The 17,200-nt window shown below is 42.0% G+C and overlaps 1 protein-coding gene across 2 annotated transcripts; it reads right to left on the bottom strand.

The window, feature by feature from the left end:
• Positions 1–3,218: 3,218 nt before the first annotated feature.
• cUnh4orf33 (chromosome Un C4orf33 homolog) lies at positions 3,219–15,711 on the bottom strand. 2 transcript variants are annotated; one of them, XM_080721028.1, is made up of 6 exons: positions 15,517–15,711; positions 9,358–9,542; positions 6,055–6,127; positions 5,868–5,919; positions 5,182–5,381; positions 3,219–4,554 (listed from the first exon to the last, which is right to left on the bottom strand). In XM_080721028.1, the coding sequence occupies exons 2-6, from the start codon at positions 9,536–9,538 to the stop codon at positions 4,455–4,457; spliced, it is 606 nt and encodes a 201-aa protein (XP_080577154.1). In that variant the 5' UTR covers positions 9,539–9,542; positions 15,517–15,711; the 3' UTR covers positions 3,219–4,454. The 2 variants fall into 2 exon arrangements, with proteins under 2 accessions (XP_080577154.1, XP_080577153.1); XM_080721027.1 differs by having other exon boundaries at positions 15,523–15,711.
• Positions 15,712–17,200: the final 1,489 nt, after the last annotated feature.

Raw genomic sequence — 17,200 nt, 5'->3', positions numbered from 1 at the left:
TGTTGTTGTGATAGAACGTCTGGCTAGAATGTCTGGCTGGATCTCGTTAATGTCCATGGGATTCATTTGGCGGTTGGCTCTGCATGGGTCTGTACCTCTCTCCTTCTCTTCGGCCTCACACGGGTTCATCTGGCATTCTACATAATCTGGCATCACTGTGCACACACACACAACCCTCTGCCTTCGCCCACAGTTGGCAGTGACACGTGCTGTCACACACAGACATGCACGTGTGTTTAGCTCCACTCTACTGTCACCCCTGCAGCCCTAGTAATGAAGGACTTGTTGGGACAGTAATTAGACAGACTTAATAAGCATTCAGTCAGGAAAAGACAGGCTGGCATAGTGAGTTATCTTCCATTACATCTTTTTATAAGCCTTATATCTCAACCTTAGAGGGAGACATACACATATACAGTAAGTGCTGATGACTATTTTATGACTTTGGCCGTGGCGTTGATGTTGAAAGGTGAAACAAGTAATGGTTTGAATGGCACTAATGTTTATGTAGCGCCACAGTATCTTATTTGCTCTGGTTTAAATCATTCATTTGATTCTCTGCAACACAAGCCCTCAAACTGCACAAAGTGATAAAGATCACAGCTTCATCCCTATTACCATGTCTTTCTTGGAACTTAAATGAGACCCACTTCCCGCATAAATAAGTAAATAAATAAAGGCTGAGATGATCACCGGAAAGTTTCTGACACGTGTAATCACCCCTTAAGCTGCTGCTGAATGTTTCAGAGGAGGCAGCTCTCTTTGCTGGGTGCGATAAGGCTACCCGTGTCATGTCTGAGGAGGGTGAGGCGAGGGAACTGTACCGGCTTTGCTCTCTCCTCTCGTCATCACACTAATTAGAGCAGGGGTCTTCAACGTTTTCAGGCCAAGGACCCCTTAGCAGAGAGAGAGAGATGAAGCAGGGACCCCCTGTACATATTGTATAAATGTGTGATGGAGATTCTCATCGATTTCATAGATAGATTAATAGACTTGTTTGACACTTAACCACTAAAAATCATAAAATCGTTGATACTTAGTAAACTTGACCTTTCATTCTGTACTTGGTCTGCTCCTTTTTACCTCTACACCAAACCTATTTGCCAAAGTTCTCCTCAGAGTATAGGGATGCGAGGGTTCAATTGTTTATTTAAAATAATTATCCTATAACACAAGGATTTGGTCGCCCCCCTGCCCTGCAGTAACTCTGAGGACCTCCTAGGGGTCCCGGACCCCCTGTTGAAGACCCCTGAATTAGAGAGAACAGGGTTTGAATCTTAGAGGGACACAGACCCCCCCTTTTCACAGTAGTGCAGTGATCGTGTCCATGTGTATAATTCATGATGACATATGCATGGTGATGTGTGTGCGCACAGTAAAATCCTCAGTGTTCATTTATACAATGTATCCATCTGTAAAATGTTGTAACCAGTGTTGTTTTTGACAGCAAATTTTGATTTAGTTTTAGTCATAGTCTTTTGAATAAAATGTAATTTAGTTTTAGTCATAATTTAGTCACCTGAAAAGTATTCGTTTTTTAGTCTAATTTTAGTCGACTAAATATACAGTTGATTTAGTCGACTAAAATGTATTTTGGCAGGCCTTGATGATTCGTAATGACTGATTTTACACTTGGTTGTGTGCTGAAAATAGCAGATCTACAAGCTCACAACGCGTCGCTGTGCAACGCGTTGTGAGCTTGTAGATCGGCTATTTTCAGCACGCACCACCTGAGAGCAACCAAACATAAAATGACTCTCATGATCCACTAGTCCCTCCCTAACGTTTTAGTCTAGTTTTTATTTTGTTGACAAAATTGTCAATATATTTAGTCTTAGTTTTAGTCATCACAGCTTAGTTTTTATTTATTTTCTGTCGACAAACATTTTTCGTCATAGTTTTAGTCGACAAAATCAACACTGGTTGTAACATTTCCTCCCTGTTGGACGGAAACTTTGTACGTGCAAAACCGTTCCCTTCCATAAATGGGAGGAAAATGTCTTCCAATGGATCCAGTGTAGTCATTATGTAGTCTAAAGCTCTTGTTAATACTTAATACAATAATTATAATAAATTACAATATACAATAGACGTAACCACTTTCAACCTGGACATAGGTTCAAAAGTATTTCAAAAATCAGCTGTGTCACATTGTGACACGTGGAATTGTCGATCTGCTATTTCTGATACTCTTGCGGGACATGGTCATATGACAACATTGGTCATTCATTTATGAAAAACATAAATAGATGGTAAATGGACATACAAGGTTTCTGGCCACCAACAGTGACGATCTGTGCACTCCGGGGGTTAAATTAACACTCAGGATTTTACAGTGTTTCAGCAAGCAAGCTGTGTGAATACCAGCTGGCAGCTCAGTGTGTGTTACAGATATACGTGCGGATGTGTGCGCATGTGAATGGTGCAACGGTGCGGTGGCGAGACACAGGCGATGATAAAGAGTGGGGCTTAAGCAGTGGGCTCTCTTGGCCTAATCACTGCGCGCATTTCAAAGGCAAGCACGCCAATTAAAACTGATAGGGCTCAATATGGGCTTAGGGTCTGCCACGCTGAAGAGCAATGCGCCCAACATGAAAATCAATCAGCCCCCCGTCTCCTGGTCAGGAGCAGGGGTATGCCAGCCAGTGATCCAGGAAAAGCCTCTGATAAATATACAAGGTCTCCACGGGGCCACAGCAGGGCTAACGGAGAGAGAGAGAGAGAGAGAGAGAGAGAGAGAGAGAGAGAGAAAGAGAGAGAGAGAGAGAGAGACTCAACAGGCGCAGAAAGAAGACTGAAATGTGTGGGTCTCCAGTGATCTTGCACGCACAAGGAGGAGAGCTCATTTTTATGTGTGCCAAGGATCAGAGTCGCTGTGATCTTCTCAACTTCCAAAAGTAGGTGAAAAAGTTAGTAAAGGACTTTAAAATATTGAGGGGGGAGGGTGTTACAGAGTGTCAGGGTTTCACACATAAGTATATGATGCTGCTTTCAGTCTGCTATTTTTTATTAGGATGGACTGACATCCATAATCAGACAGGCAGGTGACGTGACATATTAAGAGGTCCAAGATGAGTCAAGTAAAAATGGCATTGAAGCATTATAATCACAAATCAGCAATTATTCTTCACATACAACTAAAGCAATCACTATTAATATGGAATCATCATCAGTGATAAACTCATGAATAAAAACATGATTACGGTAATAGCAGCAGTCAGTTAGCAATAAAGGTGTTGAAATTATAGCATAAGGTTTACTGTGACTATATTAACCCCTGGTGTAGCTATTCTGGGCACTTTTTTATAGTGACCTAGAAGCTCACAACGCATCACAATGTGATACGTTGTAGGCTTGTAGATCGACTATTTTAGCAGTGTTTTTTGTTTGTACTTCGATGAAGTAAGTACATAGGACTTAAAGGACAACTTTGTTTTTTTACAACAGGGGTTCATATTTTAGATTTGTAATTAGAGTAAAGAAAAAGTGAGTGTTAAATTATTTTCATTTACTTCATTCTATCGTTTTAGCACATTTAGCATGCTAAAATGTGGGGCATGTGTACGCATGGGGGCATGCGTACAAGTGGCTAAATATGTATTTTTAGACACAATAAGCCAGAAGTTTCTTTATTGCTATTTACAGTAACCCCAAAAGTCACATCTGTCCATGAAAGATTGCAGTGCATCTTGGGAATGGGCTTATTCTGTGTAAAAAGACATCCACTTGTACGTATGCCCTCAGCCACTGAAATCCAAATCATTAAAATCTCTAAAACGATAGAAAGGAGTAAATGAAAACATATTAACTCTCATCTTTTATATTCTTTCATTACAATCTAAAATATGAACCCTTGTTGTAAAAAACCAAAGCTGTCCTTTAAGTAGTTAAAAGTACAACACCGCGCTGAAACAATATTTCTGGTGTATTTTCTCTCAACTTCAGGAAAATGTGTATGCGTGGTTGTGTGTGTGGGTGTGTCACATTTATTACACAGAGTAGTGAATAAAAAAGTTGGCTGTGGTTTATCTCACTGAAATGGAGTGTACCAGCTGCACAGTAGCTGAATGTCAAAGCCAAACACTGCTGTAGGTCACACTCTGCTGAGGCAATTTAAGGTGACGTCCAATTCCTTGTGACAAGCCTTGTATGTGTCTGTAAGTGTGCAAGTGTGCGTGTGTGTTTGTGTGTGTGTGTGGGAGAGGGTGTGTATGTCATCTAATTCGCACTGACAACCTGATAACATATTTCATGTCAAGCCGTTTGACATCATTAACTAATAAAGATCGATTGCACTTTGTTCCCCCTCAATGACTTTGGTCGCACTGTCACCCTGTAGCCGCCGGTGCATTGTTGTGTGCGTGCGCGTGTGTGTGTGTGTGTGTGTGTGTGTGTGTGTGTGTGTGCGTGCGTGTGTGTGTGTGTGTGTGTGATTGGCTGTTTTTTTGTCGTGCTCAGCACTTTCCTGCCCAGAGATCAGAACACTCTGGCTGGACCCACCCTTCTCCCATAATGCTTTGCAGGCAGAAGTCTTGGAAATACTGCAGGAGGTGGCTGAGAAAGAGAGAGAAAGGGAGGGAGAGAAAGAGAGAGAGAGAGAGAGAGAGAGAGAGGTGTAATCTGTGATTTAGCAAACACACACATCCACAAAAGAAAGGACACACGCGCGCACGGACACGCAGACACACACGCACCGCACAGACACAGACGCACGCACACAAACACGCACACACCCACACACGCACACACACACACACACATACACACACACACACACACACACACACACACACACACACACACACACACACACACGCTGACACTCAGCATCTCTCTCTATTTATTTGCATTTCATTTTCTCTGTGGAATAAAACACTGCTCACGCTGGCTAGGTGTCCGCTGACAGCAAACACATCTAAGCAATGAATAGTTACTTGGAGGCGGGCCTGTCAATACTTTATCTCTGTCATCCAACTGGTTTTCCAGAGCTAGTGTTGACACTTCTGTGTCTGACTGCGAAAAAACTGCCCGAGTAAGACTTTTGCTGTGAATAATGTGTGTCTTGGAGAGCTACGCGATCAGGGTTTTCAAGGGCTTCGACTCTGACAAAGTACAAAATAGCAATGTGACCTCAAACAATATTTACTCTTAAATAATTCCACTCATACTCAGCACACTCACAAGTTGGGTTTTTGTCCTGGCACCAGGTCCTTCTGGGGAACGGGATACAACGACTCGTAGACGCGGTTCACCCCCTCGCCGTGGATGGCATAGAGGTTCACTTTGTTTATGTTGGGGGGGAAGTACGCCCAGGGCAGGAGAGCTACACCATACCACTTGTTCCCTGTGATCGTGGCATTGAATGACAGGGGTAGTTGTTGCTGGAGACCAAGGCAAAGGTGACATGAGGAATTAAAGTCGATGGATGTTCTTAACAATGACATGCCAATATCCTGTAATTCAGGGGTCTTCAACAGGGCTGGGGTCCTCAGAGTTATGACAGGGGGGCCGCCAAGTCTTTGTGATTGGATCATTCTTTTAAATTAACAACTTCAATTTAACCAAATACACGAATCCAACATAGACTGATGACAGTGCTGTCAAACAAGTCTATTAATCTATCTCTGTCGATGAAAATCTGCATCACACATTTATACAATATGTAGAGGGGGTCCCTGCTTCATCTCTCTCTACTAAGGGGTCCTTGGCCTGAAAACGTTGAAGACCCCTGCTGTAAATAAATAAATAAATACTATATTAAACCACATATGTCAAGTGTTTCAGTTCTTGGACACGTCTGTCTGCCTCAGGTCGTCTGTGTCTACAAATCTACAATTCTGTTTATGTTGTATTGTGAGTTGGCCTACCTTGAACGCATGGCCTTCCCCATGCAGCAACAACACCAGTTGTTGTCCATGCCTGGAATACAATCATTGGAATATACAGTGGAATATACTCATCAGTCTCATTGTGAGAATTTGTGCATATACTGTATACATTATTTTGTTTCCATTAATAATAGAGTATATCTATTCATGTGACTGCTATACTTACGGACAGAGCTCCACCTCCAGGTAATTATCCTCTAGGTAACTACTATCGTCGGCAAGAAACATTGCCTCCACCACTGAAGAAGAAAAAGAGAGGAAATTAAAAAAGGCACCAGCAATTATTGAGCCTCTTCAGCGATTCAAGAAGGCAAAAAAAGAAAGAAAAGGTACACATATTAACCATTTAGCGATAAGAAAGAATAAACATGTGGACCCACAAGTGCACCTGCTGGTCTATAGGACACAAGGTTGTGTCTCTGCTTTCTGTGTTTACACTATGCTGGGTACTTTTCCAGTGTAGTCTATAGCACAGTACACGGTACAATATTAATGCCCCCGACACAGTGCACGACTTCCAAAGTCGTCAGGTAGTCATTAAAACGCTGTGCAGTTCCCACTACACTACTCTCTGGCTTGGTTTCCAGACTGCATGATTGACCTGCAACAGGGGATCACTAAAATATTCACCAGGACAAGATATAGAGTACACAGTACAGACCCAACCGCATTATTATACAGACTTATTTTTAGTCTTTAACATAGACCATCAGGTCGTATTTACTATGAAAACCTCCAGCTTATGTCTGTCTGTCCGTCCGTCAGTGAGTGAGTGAGTGAGTGTGTCACACTAGTGAAGGCAGCAGGGTCTGTGGCATGTTGCTGATTGGCTCTCACATGGGTCTGTGTGTGTGTGTATGTGTGTGTGTGTGTGTGTGTGTGTGTGTGTGTGTGTCTCTGTATGTGTGTCTGTGTGTGTGTGTGTGTGTGTGTGTGTGTGTGTGTGTGTGCGCGCGTGTGCGTGTGCGTGTGTGTGTGTGTGTGTGTGTGTGTGTGTGTGTGTGTGTGTGTGTGTGTGTGTGTGTGTGTGTGTGTGTGTGTGTGTGGCGCACAGTATTTAGAAGCTCTGTTGTTTGTGACCTGGCGGTCGCTTCTCGCCCTTCTCGTTACTTGTATATAATTTAGAATACAGAAGTCCTGACGTCACTCCCCTGGGTCACGGCGTTCTTTTTAGTATTGGAATTCACAAGGGCAAATCTTAGATTGCGTCATATAAGAATTGTGTTCCAAAAATAAACAAACTACCTGGCGGTTTTGTCAGGTATGTGGCTCTGTGTTGTTTATGATATTGAGTTACATTTAATAACATCTGTGTTGGGAGAAAGAAAATCTAAATCTTGCATTTTGGATACATTTGTATTTAACCACTGTACTGTAAGCAAAATCACCACGGTGGTTTGTTTATTTTTTTAAACATTTTTTATGACACAATCTAAAATTCCCCAAAACTTCCAATACACCCTCTACTCTATAGTGGCAATGATGTCAGACTCCGGTGCTCTAAAATTCCCCACAGACTTTTTCTAATCTAATCTTGGTTCTACAGTATGTCTGCATCTCCGTCTGTCAGACAGATAATGGTACTGTATGTGTAACTTGTCAAGACAATGAACCTTGCAAGGCACCAACCAACCTGCTCACCTGGAGCAACTAGGGGTTCAGAGTCTTGCTCAAGGACTCTTCGACACACTCTGGGGGAGCCCAGGATCGAACTGGGAACCTTTCGGGAAACCTGTTCTAATGGCGGTTTCTCTACCCCTGAGCCACTGCTGCCCACACTGTCTATACACCTACTGTACATCTATCTTACACAATCAAACAAGCACCATATCCAACTCTTTCTTGTGCTCTCATTGGCTGTGGCAAGTCTCTGCTCTCAGTGCTGGTCACACAACACATTTCATACAGCATGATTTTCAATGGCAGACTTCTCCAGATATCTGGGAGTGCCCAGGGAGCCATATACCAGCACTGAGATCACATTCCGGCTTCTTTGAACCATTCACACATGACACAGCGAGCAGAACTTCAGGGAGCGAAAGCTAACCCAGATTTGCATCTCATCTGGTACTTTGTCGGCGAGTGCCAAAGAAATGTTGGATAATCGGCACGTCTTTGAACTCAGCATAAGTGTCTCTCTTTTTAGGGAAAACAATAATTCCCATAAACGGAATAGAATGAAAATCATCCAAAGCGGACCGGTTGATAGCATGGGGGCATGCTCATTATCATCCTCCTCGATTGTGGGGTTGATTTCCAATATAATGATAAGTAACATTAATGAGGGCAAATGGTTGGAGCTCATTAACCAGAAATCGAACTTGAGGTCAATTAGATGAGGTTGTTACTCAACTTCATTATAAGGTGTAATTGCTGTGCCACTATTTTAATGTTAATGACATTACCTTTATCACCTCATAAGCAGCTATAGTCCCTAGTCTCCCTACCCTGAGATTTGTCTCATGTTTGTCCAATACCATGATGTAGACTGCTTTAAACTCACATCATACGGAATTTACTTGGCAGTGGCAATGATTCATAATCTGTTTTTAATCTAATTAAAATATGTCAACACTGCAGTTAATTCTTATGATAAAGTATAACAGTTTAGCAGCTGTATTTATGTAGGGTGTGTGTGTGTGTGTGTGTGTGTGTGTGTGTGTGTGTGTGTGTGTGTGTATGTGTGTGTGTGTGTGTGTGTGTGTGTGTGTGTGTGTGTGTGTGTGTGTGTGTGTGTGTGTGTGTGTGTGTGTGTGTGCATGCATTTGCCTATGCCTGGCTCCATTATGTAGATGTACATTGGCTGTATTCTGAGAATAAAAAGCAGTTCCAAATCAATAAACTTCCACATCCCTAGCGAGTCCATGTGCCATGCCGTGCAGCATTCTAAAATCCTCTGTGTTCATTTATCCACTTGTAACTCCAAGGTTGAACAAATGTTGTTCTGTGTCTTTACAAAGTGTTATTCAATTTGTACACTCTCTGAGCTAAATTAACACTGAGGACTTTACCGTGCAGCTTGAGCTAAAACAGGGGTTTTTCAAACCTCTTTAGGCTGTGACCCCCAAAATAAACATATTTGAACTGGGGACCCGCTCCCTGACAAGCAGCTGGAATTGTAGGTATTACATTTGACGTGACTTGGTTCCACAGTACAGATAAATAATGTGAAAATAGCCGATCTACATGCTCACAACGCCTCGCAACACGAGGCGTTGTGAGCATGTAGATCGGCTATTTTCACAATGTTCGCCCCTTGCTTACTTAATATTTGACAGTTTGGCCAGTTTGGTATTAAAACGGTCTTGAAAGTCCTTAAATTGTCACTTTATAAATGTGCAGATACCCTGAATACACGTATAATGTGCGTTGGTTTGTTTACCATTGAGTGAGAAAAGAAATGACATTAAGCTAATCATCTGGCGACCCCAAGTTTGAGAACCACTGAGCTAACGACTTCCCTTCTCACCTTCATAGTTCCAGAGGTGAGGGAAAGGCTGGCCTGGGGGACCGTCGGGGGCCGCAGGGGAATTCCAGAAAGGAGCAAACACCTCCAGCTTTAAGCCTCCATCCCCAGGAGTCATCTTGAACATCACAGGATCATGGTTCACAGGGAGACTGTCCCAGGTTGTTTTGATCTCATATTCCATCTCACTAAAAATAGAAAGGTAACGAAAATGAGAGTCTACATTTTGGAAAGGATCTTGCCTTGTTTGCAAAGCAGCACAAGACAGACAACTTACTGACAATCGCAGTACAGTAGAATGTAGATTAGGGAAATGCATCGTAGTCCATAGGCGACCCCCATGTTGTCAATAGCTGTGAAACGTTAAATAAAACCAGACCCTTCTTCTTTTATACTCAAACATGGCCCTCTTTGGCAGTACGTCAACAAAGGGAGGAGACAGAAAGGTCAACGTTTGGTCATTGTGTAAGTTGTGTTCAGGTTTTATCTCTGCATCTCACAAGGAGATAAAGCATGGAAAATATTGCATTCTGAAATCAAAACCACGCCCCACTCATTTTCAGTGGATATGCTTTTCCCCCATGGAAGTGACACCACTTGAGCCAGTTTGTTTACATCATGCACTGTAGCTATAGCTAGCTAGTAGCCTGCTAATTAGGGATGTGAGGTGGTACCATATGCAATTAGTTAAAGGAGTAGTTCACCCCCAAAATGACTTTTTTGTCTATTGATTACTCATGCCATGGAGACTTGAGTTCAATAATATTTTTAGGTTTTTGTCGCATTCCTAAGACGGAATCAATGGGAGTACATTTACTATAATACATTTTGTGTCTTAGGAATGCGACAAATACAAAAACATACTATTGAACTCAAGTCTCCATGGCATGAGTAATCAATAGAAAAAAAGTAATTTGGGGGGTGAACTACTCCTTTAATGACTAGTGAGTAAAATGTATAATCTGATTAAAAAATGAATAAATACAAATCTGTCCATTGTCAAAGACCAAGTTGACAAGTTGTACATGCACAGTGTACTCCTCTTCAATGCAAGAGAGAGGAGCTGGCCTGGGGCACATAGAGATTACAAACACATACTGCATTGACTGCTGAACAGTCCCAATTAATAAAACAGTCATAGATACAAAAACACTACTTAAGGATGTATAATAATAATATATATATAAGCTTAATAATGCGTTAAGCCTTCACATACAATCTATTCCTGACATCCACTCCGTTTTTGTGCCCAGTGTTCCCGGTGGCGGTGCCCATTCTATTTTGGTGCCGGAATTTACCAAGTACCATCATCTAACCACCATCCCAGCAATGGTCTGTTAGTGCTGCTGTGGTCGGGCAAACGCCTCCAGAGTCACTGAGAGACACAGACATCGTTTTTATTTGTTTTGTTTTTGTTTTTCCTCAGGCTGTCAGTCTTGGACAATGACTGTCAGTCTTGTTAAATGTCTTACTTGCTCACAAAAGACGTGCACACACAGCATTTATATTTGTCATTTTTGGGCAATTCTCTTGCAAATCTCCTGCACTTATTGTGTGTTTTTGGACAGTATCTTTCTCAGAATAGCTATAGTTAAGTACAGTACATCAAAATTGTAACAAATTACACTACACTTTGGCCAACCTTCTGTAGTTGCATGTAGGCCTATAGTGCGGTATGCTATGTATTCCCGTAGGATTTTTTGCTAAACTTGTTTTTTTTGCTGTTTTGGCTTCTATAGGGACCAAACTATCAGAAAATGACGGGGGTCAAATTTTCAGACCCCTCCCTCATTTCCTGGGGGCGGGTCACTTCAGTATTGGCCCTATTCGGCTATGTATCCCCAATTTTCCATAGGTTTGTTTGATAATATTGATTTGTTTGCTGTTTTGGCTTCTTTAGGGACCAAACTATCAGAAAATGTTGGGGTTCAAATTTTCAGACCCCTTCCTCATTTCCTGGGGGCGGGTCACTTCAGTTGTGGCCATATTCGGCTATGTATTCTACTAGGATCTTTTTGCTAAAATAGATATTTTTTGGCTGTTTTGGCTTCTATAGGGACCAAACTATCAGAAAATAACGGGGTTAAAATTTTCAGACCCCTCCCTCATTTGGGTGGGGGTGGGTCACTTCAGTTTTGGCCCTATCTGGCCCTATTCCCAATTTCCCCATAGGATCTTTTTGCTAAAATTGATTTGTTTTCTGTTTTGGCTTCTATAGGGACCAAACTATCAGAAAATAATGGGGTTAAAAATTTCAGACCCCTCCCTCATTTCCTGGTCTCACTTCAGTTTTGGCCCTATTCGGCTATGTATTCCCATGGGATCTTTTTGCTAAAATAGATATTTTTGGCTGTTTTGGCTTCTATGGGGACCAAACTATCAGAAAATGACAGGGTTAACATTTTCATACCCCTCCCTCATTTCCTGGGGGGGTCACTTCAGTTTTGGCCCTATTTGGATATGTATCCCTATATAGGATTTTATTTGGCTAAAATTGATTTTGTTTCTGTTTTGGCTGGAACAAACCATCACAAAATGATGGGGTTCAAATGATCAGACCCCTTCATCATTTCACTTCAGTTTTGGCCATATTCAGCTATGTATTCCTAGCCTAGTTCCAGACCCTGAATCGCTAGCCACACCCCTTTAATTTTTTTGTTTCTGCGATTCAGGTCTAGAATCGCTCTCAATGAGGAGGCCTGCCTCGGTTGAAAATCCAAACGGGCGAATCAGCGTCGTGAATCAGCGTCTTGTGATCAGCGTGGGTGGGGGTTTCCCAGAACTCATGTGCAGAGTTGTAGAAGAGAGAGTTACGTCACTTACGTCGACTCCCATAGTAAGCGTGTACTCTATGGTGGGAAGCTAACTTAGCCTAGCTTACTGGAGCCTGTTCTCATTCTTAGCGAGCCTCTGCCCCGTCCGCCCCCATTCAGTTTTCACTCGCTGGTAAGTAGACTAAATTAACGTCTTTTTCACTCTTTTAATAATGTTATCTACCTTAGAGAGGCCCGTGAATGCGTTACAATGGTGAAAAGGACGTGATTTGGTCTACTTCCAGCCATTTTAAATGCCTCGGCTAGAATGGGGGCGGACGGGGCAGAGGCTCGCTAGGAATGAGAACGGCTCCATGCGAAGCCACTTCCGGTCTGCGGCGAGTTCAAAGCGTGACGCCACTCTCATATAGAACGCTCTGCTCATGTGTGTTTCCAAGTACACCAGCGCCGCCGCCGTACCGTACCGCACATCGTGTCGCGGTAAAATGCGGTAAATTGCGGTAAAATGCGATCGTATCGATCTCGCTATGAAACACCAGTAGCAGGCATGTTATGTTGTGTTTGATTACTAGTTCGTAGTGCTCCTATTCTGACTGTTTCTTTGGTTAGCAAGTAGCACTAGCAAGCAACAGGTTAGCCACTAGCCAGCCAGGCACACATAACAACACTATGTCATGTGTTGGTCGGTGAACCAATCGCTGAACAGTGCCTCATTTCGGCAACGCCCATCCCTGCAAAGGCTGTGGGCGGAACTGACTTCAGACTGAATAATGAAGTGAAACGAAATGTCAATTCAGGCTGAGTGTCAGGCTAATGTATTCCCATAGGATTATTGCTCAAATTGATTTCTTCTATAGGGACTAAACTATCAGAAAATGACAGGGTTTACATTTTAAGACTGATATCCTGGATGGATGGGGTAGCATTTACCTCTGGCCTGTTTTTATTCTTGTCAAATACAGGATATATTCATCATCACTGTTTCTATGCTCTCCCTTATACTGTTGGCACACACAGTCTCCAGTGCCATAACATAACACTTGCAGAGAGGAGTGCAAGACAGGTGATTGTTGAGCAGCTGCACTGTCCCTTGCAACCTGCTTTGCAGACACATTTGATGAGCTCAAGTACTGCCTTTAGAACAGGTAGGGCAAGACTCCTGACTGGAACTTACCCTCCTCTCTCTGAATTCCATCAATTCTCTTCAATTGGTGGAAGCTCAGGGCTCAGGGCAATTGGACATCTGTGTAAGGTGACCAAACACATTATGTCTCGCAAGGCACCATTAACAGCAGAGGCAAGGACCTGATTAGGAATCAGAGTATTAGCCTCTTCATGTGTGCACCTCCTCAAAATGTCCCTTGATGAAGGTATCATATATGACAACGAGCATGAAAGAACTGTCCCTTGAGATATAATCAAGTAGTCCCTGGCCTAACACACAGGTCAACTTCTCCTTGGTTGATCAAGCAGTCAAGAGTTCCTTGATGGACATAATAATAATAATAAAATGTATTTATAACGCACTTTACATTTGAAGCAAATCTCAAAGTGCTACATTAAAATGGAAAAACATTAAGAAAACAACTAAGAATTAAAACAAGAAACAAAGTGGAAAAAATAAATAAAATAAAAATAAAACATAGTGAGCTTCATCTCTGGATGAAGACTTTGTATTCTACAGATTTAGTTGCCCTCTTCTGCCAAGTCTTATTTTTTAATGATTGATCCATATACCTATCAAAGACAACTCGACCCTCAACATAGCCAGCCATCATCGTTATGATGCTTTTGTTGAATGCATCTTGAAGATCTGACAGCTTCAGCATGCTTGGTGTCTTTTTCATGTTCGGAAGAACACCCATGGCATCAACTATAAGAACTTTGACAGAATAATCTTCCTCCAACAGATCATGCCATGGGACACCTGGAAGATCTTCCTACAGGGGTCTGAAAATGTGAACCCTGTCATTTTCTGATAGTTTGGTCCCCATAGAAGCCAATCAGCCAAAAAATATCTATTTTAGCAAAAAGATCCTATGGGAATACATAGCCTAATAGGGCCAAAACTGAAGTGACCCGCCCCCAGGAAATGAGGGAGGGGTCTGAAAATTTGAACCCCATTATTTTCTGATAGTTTGGTCCCTATAGAAGCCAAAACAGCAAACAAATCAATTTTAGCAAAAAATATCCTATCGGGAAATTGGGAATACATAGCCGAATAGGGCCAAAACTGAAGTGACCCGCCCCCAGGAAATGAGGGAGGGGTCTGAAAATTGGACCCCCGACATTTTCTGATAGGTTGGTCCCTATAGAAGCCAAAACAGCAAACAAATCAATATTAGCAAAAAAATATATGGAAATCTGGGGATACATAGCCGAATAGGGCCCAAACTGAAGTGACCCGCCCCCAGGAAATGAGGGAGGGGTCTGAAAATTGGACCCCCGTCATTTTCTGATAGTTTGGACCCTATAGAACCAAGATCTGCAAAAAAATCAATTTTAGCACAAAAATCCTACGGGAGCTGTTTTTTGGTCATAACATACCGCACTACTACTGTGTATAGCCAATGTGATATGTAGACAACCTTAAAGTGTCTGTACTGTATATTGATATATAACAATATACATTGTTATGTGCTTATATTGTGTTTGGTTTTATATATTTTATAACTGTCTCGTGGAGCATACCCAGATCAACATCTCACATACTTGTATGAGCGTGTCAAATAAATCACTTGAATCTGCAATTAATTGTTGGGGGGGACAAACATCAAAGCATGTCAACATCTCAGGCCACATAGCATCGTCAGCCAGGCTCTGTTTCGTTCAAGGGCAGGTCAAACAAAGTCAATAGTTGATTTTTTTTGTATGATAGCCTGATAATAATGCTGACATTAATGTGCAAGCAACACGTGTTACCTTTATTTAACAAGGGAAAAGCCAGTTACTTGAAATACAATCTCGTTCAAGGGAGACCTGGCCAAGAGAGGCAGCAGAACTGCATTTACTAGGCCTACTTTACTTTGACACATGTGACATGACACATGAGTGACAACAACCCTCCTCTCATCACATGACAGCAAAGCATACAGTAAAGTAACTGCGTACATTTACTTAAGTACTGTACAATTTTGAGGTATTTGTACTTTACTTGAGTATTTCCAAATTTCAATAATTTTACTTCTAGTTCTACTCCATTATATCTCAGAGGCAAATATTGTACTTGTACTCCACTACAATTATATATGACAACTTTAGTTACTTTGTAGATTTTCTCCCCTACGTACTGTAGAATAAACAGTTTTAAACATAATGGGGACGGAAGTTGTATCAATAATAAATAAATAATTCAAACAAAGTTTTAAAATGAATGGGGACAGTATACCATTACCTACAGTACAGTGACCGTGTTGACGTCAGTCAGACCATAAAGCGAAAGTGGAACAACAAAACAGAAGCCTGGTGACGTGAAGAGAGGGTTATTTAGACCCCCGTCTTGAGTTTCAGAATACTCTAAAAAAGAGGTAGCGTAAATAAAACCCTAAAGTATCTCAAAGCAAAGCAAACACGCAGGCAGATACGAAGCTATCAGTGCTTCTGCCCATAGTAGAGGCAGAGCAGAGCGGAACGTCTTGTTCTTGTCCTGTTTAGAGGGGGACGAGCACGGAAGTGCAACTCTTGACTGTGATTGGTTGTCGTTTGTTTCAAAACAGACGGCGGAGACTTGTTAAAAAGGTTTACTATCTCTTCTATTCCTCTATGTTTACTATGTACGGCTTGTGTGTCTTTTATAGGCTTTTATTGAAGTATAAATGAACGCGCATGTTTATTATGGCTCCTGCCTGTGTTGTCAGCTGGCCTGTCTGTTTCAGTGTTAGCAGAGATTGCTAAGCGTCGTTAGCCTGCTAGGTTACACCAGAGCAGTATAATCAGAGAGTGGTGTCACCGCGGGGTCAGAAACAGCGCTGGTCACGTGGTTCATTGTCACTTTACACCTCATAGACTTCAATGCATTTTGTAAACTTCCGGTTCGCTGTTTGTCACTATACGCCAATAGATGTGTGCGTAGAAGACCTGGCCCCATGAAGTGAACGGGAGTGACGCAACTCTCCATTCTAGGGCTCTGGGTTACACACTACACCCTGGTGACGTCCTTCTCTAATCCTAACAATATTGAAGTGCATTACTAACCGAGTGCGAGTGAGTGCATTATTCAGTAGTAAACGTAGTAACAAACTGTCTGATCGGAACTGTTCCAGGTGATGATAGTTGTCCCAGTTGTCCGTTTCAACAACTTTGAGAATTGAGATTGTCCATGCAGTGATTGATTGAATTGATTGAAGAATGTATTAGAAGGTTGCATAGGAAAAGGTACAGTTTCATGACAGTACAGTTCATTGGTACAAGGTCAACTAAAAGAAGATCCTAGTAACGTACTAATAAGCTTACTAGTAGTAAGCTTTACGGCTTATTTACACAGGAACCCTTTATGTATCTCATATAACATTGAAATGCTGGATAGACACCCTGCTTTGTTGTCCTTGCTGCTGTCAGTGATTATCTTTAGCTTGTCAGTTTAACAAGAGCTTAACATAACATGAATGAATGTGTTTTTATACAGTCTGTCCAGGTACAATGCAGGCAGAGTCAGACGTTGAGTTTTTGCGTGATCAAGGTAAGAGCAGGGGGCTGATTGATTCTATAGTTAACATTGAACTCAAGTCATACACAAAAACCACATTCCCAGTAATTGTGTGTGTGTGTGTGTGTGTGTGTGTGTGTGTGTGTGTGTGTGTGTGTGTGTGTGTGTGTTAGTCCAAAGATTGAACTCTGTCCTCAGCCAATATCAAGATGGACATCATCATTCTCAGGTATTATGATCATCATCATCCACCTTGAAATGTAGCCTATCATTTAGGTTTACTAGGTCAGCAGTATAATCTTGTCAATGCGGTCATTTTACCACTAACACGTGATATGTTGTCTTACCGAGAGTATATGGTTGTGCTGCCGAGTCATAGTCACACACTATGGATGAATCAGCCCTAGAATGGCTGATAGTCCTCCAT

This window comes from Nannobrachium achirus (assembly GCF_963921795.1).
Source record: "Nannobrachium achirus genome assembly, chromosome: 3".
Taxonomy (NCBI): Eukaryota; Metazoa; Chordata; class Actinopteri; order Myctophiformes; family Myctophidae; genus Nannobrachium; species Nannobrachium achirus.
The sequence above is the reverse complement of the archived record's forward strand: the minus strand, read 5'-3'. Positions and strand labels throughout refer to the sequence as shown.

Excerpts from the sequence above, each read along its gene's own strand:
- cUnh4orf33 (XM_080721028.1), bottom strand. The coding sequence starts at position 9,538 with ATGGAATATGAGATCAAAACAACCTGGGACAGTCTCCCTGTGAACCAT. Across the intron at positions 6,128-9,357 it reads TCACCTCTGGAACTATGAAG|TGGTGGAGGCAATGTTTCTT; the intron begins GTGAGAAGGGAA and ends TTTCTTCTTCAG. Across the intron at positions 5,382-5,867 it reads GGGAAGGCCATGCGTTCAAG|CAACAACTACCCCTGTCATT; the intron begins GTAGGCCAACTC and ends CTTGGTCTCCAG.